Genomic DNA, 8,398 nt, shown 5'->3' with positions numbered 1-8,398 from the left:
CCACTCCTCTGTTCGGCAGACCCCCATGACACTGTTCGGCAGACCCCCATGACACTGTTCGGCAGACCCCCATGACACTGTTCGGCAGACCCCCATGACACTGTCCGGCAGACCCCCATGACACTGTTCGGCAGACCCCCATGACACTGTTCGGCAGACCCCCGTGACACTGTTCGGCAGACCCCCATGACACTGTTCGGCAGACCCCCATGACACTGTTCGGCAGACCCCCATGACACTGTTCGGCAGACCCCCATGACACTGTTCGGCAGACCCCCATGACACTGTCCGGCAGACCCCCATGACACTGTTCGGCAGACCCCCATGACACTGTTCGGCAGACCCCCGTGACACTGTTCGGCAGACCCCCATGACACTTTTCGGTAAAACGCCCGAGAGGTATGTAAAGCTCTGTCTGCACTACCACATTTTATGTGACAAAAAATGTGATGTGCCCATACATGGACACGATGATGTCATATCACTATAATATTTGGGCACATCACAATTTTTTGTCAAACTAGTTTGATAGTTAGACATAGCTTTTATGTTTTAATACAACGACTACCCTATTAATAATACAGTAATGCGTCAATCTTATAGTGCTTACTCAAAGCTTCCAAGCGCTTCTTCACATTACTGCACCGCAGCACCACCCCAGTCAGTCAATAAGGATAAACCTATATATTTAAAGGAAACAATGTTGATGGTTAGACGGAAGCCCTACTGTTTGACAGAGGATGGTAGTCAGTGGCGTTTTCACTATTCCAATCGAACTAAGGTCTTCAATATGAGTTCTAGGTCATAAGAAAACATATAATACCGTACGTACTTGTATATAAATATGGAGTTGACACTTTATAACCACTTCTTCGTGTTTTAGCTGTTTAAATTCTTTTATTGTACTTTTAACGATCAGCCTAGTTATTCCCGTTTGAAAATACAAAATATATTATAAATTATCATCATATATCATAAATCATTTATAAATATATGTTCTTTGTTATTTCTTTTTCCTTCTGTTCATGTCATACGCTTGTTGTTTCCCCAGTGGCAGATCGCCGCAAGCGTTCTTCGTTTTCTCGCCGCCTTCAACGATGCGTCTAACTTCACGTACCGCTTCAGCCGGCGGTTTAACTCGTAAAAGCTCTTTTAACAGCCGTTTTGTCGACGGTTTCGTTGGTTTAAACGATGTAACGTTTTTCGAATTCCCATGCGGTTTAACGCTAAATGACGACGGCTGGCCAATAAAATAGTACTGTATTAAAACTTGATTATTTAAAATAACCTCGCGATCATTTATGTAACTAATTATACAGCGAAAGTTTTCATTCGATTTGTTTTTTCTGTACATACGTATCAAAACATAGTTTGTACTGCTGTGTTTTGGTAAAATTTGAACACCGTTTTTATTGATTGTTAAACTGTATTTACGTTTCCCTGAGCTGAGCCACGTCATGTCGTCAAATGTGATGTCTTCGAATAAACACTTACTGGACAGCTCTACTAAAAACACAGCGTTTTCTTTACAACTAAACGGCCGTTTTCTACACGTCACGTGTTGTTTTTCTATCAATATATTCACAACGTTGAGAGCGGTCATTCCTCGGCAGTTGCCTTTGTGAAAATATGGCATTTCTGTGTCATTTTGAAATAGGCTTACATTTGAATCTCTAAAATAAAAACAAATAACTTAATAAAAAGTTACAAATGCAGCTCTGTCTACACATACTGTATATGGACATGATGATGTCATATCACTACCATTGGGTATATCACAACCAATATTTTAGGCAAATCACACTTTATTTGGTCAAACTATGTAGTTTGAAGGTGTAGACAGGGCTTAAGGGCTTAACACTTTTTCCGGTTTCTAACAAAAACCAGCTCTCTCTTCTCTCTCTCTACTAAATTCTAAGTTGTCGGAGTATTAACTTGACTTGAATAATGAATCACCTTTTTTTCTTTGGTTGTGTATCTTCTGTTGCATCGGGAGAATTCTGTGAAAGACTGACATTTGCATTTCTTTTACGTCCTAAACTTGTTAATACAGACACTGCCTCTGTCTCAGCACTATCCCTGTAAAGGTAACGCATTAAAAAGATAAAGAAACCTATCTGCTATTCATATAGCTGGGAAATTGTAGTGTGAAGGCCTACACCGTATATATAATATTAAAAATAGCATAGTAAACAATTTATTAAATCTGTTGTTTAAATCACACTATTTCAAACTTGTTATTAATATTTTAATAAGCAATAACTTAGTACCAAAGATGTTTTTGAAAGTCCTAAGGAAGGTTTTCGCTCCCTCCCTTTTCTCTTCCAAACAGCTTGGATCCACCATATAAAAATAAACAAGAGCTGAGATGATGTACCTCAAGTTTAACGTTGTTTGAATTTGTTGGCCACTATAAAGAATATGTTCACCAACAGAATCACTCCGTTTTTTTAATGGGTCTCCTAGGTCTAAAACTGCAGAGTCTTTTTCATGCTGTTCATCCATGATTTCTTTCCTAAAAATAATGCATTTAAACAAAGAATATATATCAGAAGAATAAGCATTCCGTGATTTTTGCATTGGAAATTTAAAAAGTTATATAACATCCCGACGTATGCGGCGCTCTACCACATGGAAAACCAAAGCCATGTAGAGTTACAACATTTGGATTGATTTTTTTTTTTACAGTACTACATTATCGCACCACCAAAAGTGGGCCGAATCGTCCCGGATTCCCACTGTACCTCGACGTAAAGTACGCCTCGCATACCACAACAACCTCCTCGGGTCATTACAGCTACCAATAAAGAATAGCCTAGGCCTGGGCCTCCCCTCCCTAGGCTAGGCCTAGTATAGAAACCCTGGCCTAGTAGGCCTAGCCTAGAGGTTCTTTATCTGTACTAATCTAATCTTATAATAGAAAATGAAACATTATATTCAATATTATTGTGACATTGAATTGTGCGTTTTATAAATTGTAATGTAAAGAACAAATAAAAATAGACCTACTAACTAAATACACTATCTTTGGTTTAATCCGAAACTCGAAGACCGCCCTCTCTCTCCCTCTGTTTATGTGGTGTACACAGTAAAGCGTTTACTTTTTGTTGTACATGATGCGAGTGTGCGCGATATTATTAGCTACATATTCTACATTCTAGGCGTTCGAGTAATAATTATAAACAACTCAACGAAAGGGACAGTCGGCAGACTTGTAAATTGCGAATGATGAATTGCCGATTCTTACAGGACAGTCCTTGTCCTTAGTAAGTAACTTGATTCACATTTTGGTCCCTGGATGTAGTATAGCATGGGACCCAGATGTCGACGCGTGAGCTAGGCGTGAGCTGTGCCAACTTCTAAATATATTACTTTATAAATGTACAAAAGGACACCGCCAGGCCAGACAAGTGCGTCCTTAAGTCCTTATAGTAAGTACAGTGTAACTTGATTCACACTCATGGTCCCTGTAACTTTGATACAGCCCAGATATATCGACGCGTACGAACCGCAATGAAATTGAGTTCGTGAATTAGACGTTGTACTGTAATATTGAATATATTGGTTACCAGTACTAGAAATTAGTTCGATAAAATATATCTTACAATATTAATAGGCCTAATAATTGTTTTCCCTCAGAAATTAGGAGTGGGGGCCAATTATTTTTCCAATCTTACTATAATTAAGCAAAATTGCGTGTCAGTGTCGGTCGCACGGTTTTCAAACTTGGTGGGTGCAACAGCTCGGATTTGGAAGGAATTGGTTCGTTAGGTCGTCAATGTCAAGGTAAAATCTCAACATTTTCAAATTGCTCCGATCGAGCTGAAACTGGATATAGATATAGATACGAGAAACCCGCTGTTTTTAAAGTGTATGGTAGCTGTAAAGTAGGCCTATTCACAAATCATACTGAAGTGAGATAATAAACTCAAAAAATGATTTTACTCTTTTCCGTATAAGTTGAAAAGTCACAGACAGCAATGTGGTATCCCTTGAATGTTTCACTTTACACACGTTTTCATTTGTACAGGATAATATTTATTCAAACATACTCATGTGACAATTGTCTATATTATTAATAATATTAAGTTTATCAGCATTTATATCCTGTAAAAATGTTTTTATCTTAAATTATCACCACCCACCCACCACTATCGCTGCCGCCGCACCGCCGCCACCCCCTCCTCCTCCTCCTCCTCCTCCTCCTTGTTACTGTTAATTAAGATGTCTTCTTGTTACGTTTATTATTATCAAACATTGAGCAATGCTCCTCTTTAACTAGAACTACAATGAGAATAGTATTAGTTTTTAAAGCTTCCTTAATATTCTCCCATGCGGAATTAATTAAATCAGCAATTCGGGGAGACTCTGCCCAGACGAACATGATCGATTTGTTCCATTGCTTCATCGCGTTCTTTGTTGCGTTTTGTAATTCTGCAGAATAAAAAAAAAATAGAACATATTAGGCCTATTCGTTAAAACTGCAACACAACTTCGGTGATGAAATTACAAAAAGTATGTGCAGTAGTATATAGGCATATAGCATTTTTTTACAGTGAAATTTCAGCGTGTGAAATTAGGCCACATACAAAACACATACAAAATAGTTTTGGTACCGGTAAATAGGCATATGCCTACGGTATAAATAATGTTTCTAAATAAAATGTTGTTACTTTCAAACGCAATGTGCGTACCCTTAAGTTTCCTTGTCAGTGTTGTTTCATAATCATCTATGCCTATATTTAAAGAGTCTTTTCTGATCTTGTTCTTTCTTTTCTTGTTCTTTAATCTCATTTTTTCTATACTCCGTGTAACCGACACACCCAGTTTGATGATATTTATACTGCATGTGAAGTCAACTTTGGAGCCTCCGTCAGGGAAATACTCTATTTCAGTTTCGGTTTCCCGAAATTTTGCACCGAAACAGCTCCGTAGGACTTCAAAGCTACAATAAAAAAAGAGTTAAATACCGGGGCTATGTTTACACGCACTAGAATTAAACATTCATTAACCCATCTGATCCCAAGATATTAATTAATAAATTAAATAAGTTTACATAATACAGCAATGTAGCCATACAGCAATGGAGAATACATTCTGATTTTTAATAAGAAGAGATCTTCTATCATGCTTTACACACGTATTCCTTACAATATTTTTATCAAATCAAAAAAGCGGTTTGATTGCTCTTCATAACAGAAATATTTCCGATAATCGACATAAATGTCGTGGCATTTGTGCTAGTATATAATAATTAACCCGATTATAAATAGGCCTAACAATTTTGATGTGTTATTAAACTAAAAAGACTGTTGATGAGATGTTATTTATTCAGTGAAAGATTCATTTTCCATTAAAGTTTCTATACGCTTCAATGATGCTATTCATTTTGTGTCATTAAATGGTCAGATTGTAGATACAGAAACAAACGGGTAATAGATTAATTGGACATAATAATATGTATTTTCGTTTTACTGATCACCTTGTTTGACTGTACTATAGTAAATTACGACTAGGCCTACTTGATGTAAATGAAACGATTGTAGATACAGAAACAAACGGGTAATAGATTATTAGACATAATAATATTATGTATTTTTGTTTTGCTGACCTGATACATTTAATGTTAAATGTAAATAAATGAAACGATTGTAGATACACAAACAATAAATCAGTTTAAAAATTATTCAATAATATCCACCTAATATCCGTATTAGGGAAGGGATTCCTAAAAAATTATATAGAAAAAAAGCCATAATAGCTATATTATATTGTAGAGACTATTTTATCGAGACCAAAACCGAAATGTTACCGCCAAAAGTTTCGAAAGATAAATAAAATAGATCACACGAACTTTGATGAAGCTTTGTCTCAAGTAGTTATATCATCAACGAATATCGATGATATCGACGATTTGGCAAATCACTACAACACTCAACTACTTGCTGCTCTGGATAAGCATGCTCCTATTGTTGAGAAAACTACCACTGTCAGAAGATCGTTACCTTGGTTTGATGACGAGGCTAATGTGTTGAAGAAGCAACTTCGTCGTGCTGAGAAGACCTTACGGAAGTCTGCCACCGACGAAAATAGGTCAGCTTACAATGATCTATACGCAATTCATACAAACGTTATCTTTGTTTAGCCAAGTACGAATTCATTAATGGTGCTATCAAAGAAGCTGGCAACAACTCAAAAAAGCTTTACAAGATCGTGTTTGAGCTCATTGGTAGACGTAAAAATAACCCACTTCCACCACATGAAACTGATAAACAGTTAGCAGACGACTTCATATCTTACTTTATGGGCAAAATAGAGAAAATACGAGAGGAATTGGAACACTTCCCTTTGTATGAACAAGAACGGCAAATGGCAAATGAATTTATTGCATTTCAGGAAGTTAGCGAAGATGATGTTAGGAAGTTGATCATTATGCGCAAAACCAACAACCTGCTCCACTGACCCCCTACCGTCGACACTGGTGAAACAGCATCTGGATACACTTCTACCACTTATTACAAGGATGATCAACAACTCGTTGTGTAACGGCGTATTTGCTCATAGATGGAAAATATCAGTTATAAAACCGCTTATAAAAAAGAAGGGTGTTGAATGTATCCTCAGAAATTATAAGCCAGTAAGCAATCTGTCCTTCGTATCCAAGCTGGTTGAACGCGCATGCTTGAACCAATTCATATAGCTTATGTTGAAAACAATACCTTATTACCGGCGTACCAATCTGCCTATCGGTAAGGTTTTAGCACAGAGACGGCTTTGGTTAAAGTGGAGCTACACTCAGACTTTCTCAGCTTATATCATGTTTAAGTATGTTTAATTGAAAGTAATTACATAAAAAAAAACAGGAAAATACGGAAATATTTTCCAAAAACTCATTTCTAAAAAATCGGTCAGGAAATAGTGTTTTTTAACACATTACAGTTTTTCAGTAACTTAGGGGTTATTAGTTTACAATACGTCGCAAAACGCGTTACACTTAGCGACTGACGCGTTTTAGTCGCCGGTCAACGCATTGATGAAATGTCTCCCCTTTGGTAAATTGTGTGTCGAAAAATGGGGAATAAATTTTATACACACAATTAATACGATTTGTTTAGGCCTAAGTAATATTTCCGATAAGAATGTCAGTATTTAATTTACATGTAACCTCATGATTTTCACTGTACAACAACAGCATAATAATAAGATTTTTTAACTTTAAGCTAGGGCTAGGCCCAGCCATACTCCATGGCCTAGCTCAGCCTAGCTAGCCTAGAATTTTTGTCTAGAGGCCTATGTATTCATGGTCGTTTCGCCCCATTTATCGTTCCTGGGTTTTCTCGCACATTAAGAATTGTGAAACACAAAATCCTATAGCATACAGAACAAGAGTAGTAAAGAGATGTGCAAGCTTAGACCTGACTGAAAAGCAACTATTCAGGCACCCTATCATGGCCCATGGGTAGGCCAAGGTCGGGTGCCAGCAAAACAAACTTCACTGCTGTCAGCCTAGCCCAGCTAGAGGCCAAGCAGCATCGGTACATACCTACACTCTAGTAGGCCTAGGCCTAGCTTTATTGAATTTATAGCCACGTCTTTCTCAAATCTCGTTAAATTTGACATTTTAGTAATAGTCTCATAATCACATTATTACACTGTGAAACATAATAGGGTCACATTCAGAATGTTTTAATACTTTTCGCCCGTCAAAAATAACATCGCGACAAAATAACAGATCGCCAGCAGCTGCAGTAGTGTGATTGTGAAAAATGTCACGTGATCGTACTCCCTAGCAAAATAAAAAACCCAATTGGACACGAACGGGGGAAAGTGTCTATTTACGCAAAATTGCGCAATGTATACGTGATAAAAATACCAGAAATAGAAAGATCTGGAAAAATTACATTAATAGATATTTTACTTTTTTTTTTTGGTGAAGAAATGAATTTTTTAGGATTATTCAAATATACCCCCCTTTTGCATGTAAAAGAATAGGAAATTACAAGGTATCCCCCCAAAACGCCAAAAGGCGTGATTTTCAAGAAAATCGTACTCATTGAAAAAAAATTCAAACAAATATGAAGTATAAGGGATGATATTTTTAAATAATAGTTGAAATGTATGAAAAATAGTAATTTTCTGGGTGGAGCTCCACTTTAAGTTAACCAATGACGTACTCTGGAATATGGAGCTGCAAAGGGTGTCTGCGCTGGTATGTATAGACTTGTCAGCCGCCTTCGACACAGTGAACCACGAAGTACTCCTCGACGTTTTGCAGAACAAATTCGGAGTGGCCAATGCGGCATTGAACTGGTTTGATACTTACCTTCGTCCTCGATTTGCCAACGTAACAATCGGCGAAAGTAACTCGGAGACAGCCAATTTGTCCTTCTCTGTACCT

General features: G+C 37.3%; 2 protein-coding genes across 4 annotated transcripts; both read right to left on the bottom strand.

Annotated features, from left to right (window-relative positions):
- Positions 1-863: 863 nt before the first annotated feature.
- On the bottom strand, positions 864-3,082 carry LOC140056841 (uncharacterized). Of its 3 annotated transcripts, none has more exons than XM_072102339.1 (4): positions 3,014-3,039; positions 2,378-2,515; positions 1,957-2,079; positions 864-1,673 (listed from the first exon to the last, which is right to left on the bottom strand). In XM_072102339.1, the coding sequence occupies exons 2-4, from the start codon at positions 2,503-2,505 to the stop codon at positions 1,004-1,006; spliced, it is 921 nt and encodes a 306-aa protein (XP_071958440.1). In that variant the 5' UTR covers positions 2,506-2,515; positions 3,014-3,039; the 3' UTR covers positions 864-1,003. The 3 variants fall into 3 exon arrangements, 2 of the variants coding, with proteins under 2 accessions (XP_071958440.1, XP_071958439.1); XM_072102338.1 differs by having other exon boundaries at positions 865-1,673; positions 3,010-3,082; XR_011846833.1 differs by having other exon boundaries at positions 876-1,673; positions 2,271-2,515; positions 3,010-3,082.
- Positions 3,083-4,219: 1,137 nt separating this feature from the next.
- On the bottom strand, positions 4,220-8,387 carry LOC140056829 (uncharacterized). The gene is made up of 3 exons (XM_072102323.1): positions 8,324-8,387; positions 4,695-4,945; positions 4,220-4,434 (listed from the first exon to the last, which is right to left on the bottom strand). Exons 2-3 carry the CDS (start codon positions 4,792-4,794, stop codon positions 4,220-4,222), a joined length of 315 nt encoding a protein of 104 aa, XP_071958424.1. The 5' UTR covers positions 4,795-4,945; positions 8,324-8,387.
- Positions 8,388-8,398: the final 11 nt, after the last annotated feature.

The sequence above is a fragment of the Antedon mediterranea genome, chromosome 8 (assembly GCF_964355755.1).
Source record: "Antedon mediterranea chromosome 8, ecAntMedi1.1, whole genome shotgun sequence".
In the NCBI taxonomy this organism is placed as follows: domain Eukaryota; kingdom Metazoa; phylum Echinodermata; class Crinoidea; order Comatulida; family Antedonidae; genus Antedon; species Antedon mediterranea.
This window is presented reverse-complemented; position numbering and strand designations above follow the sequence as displayed.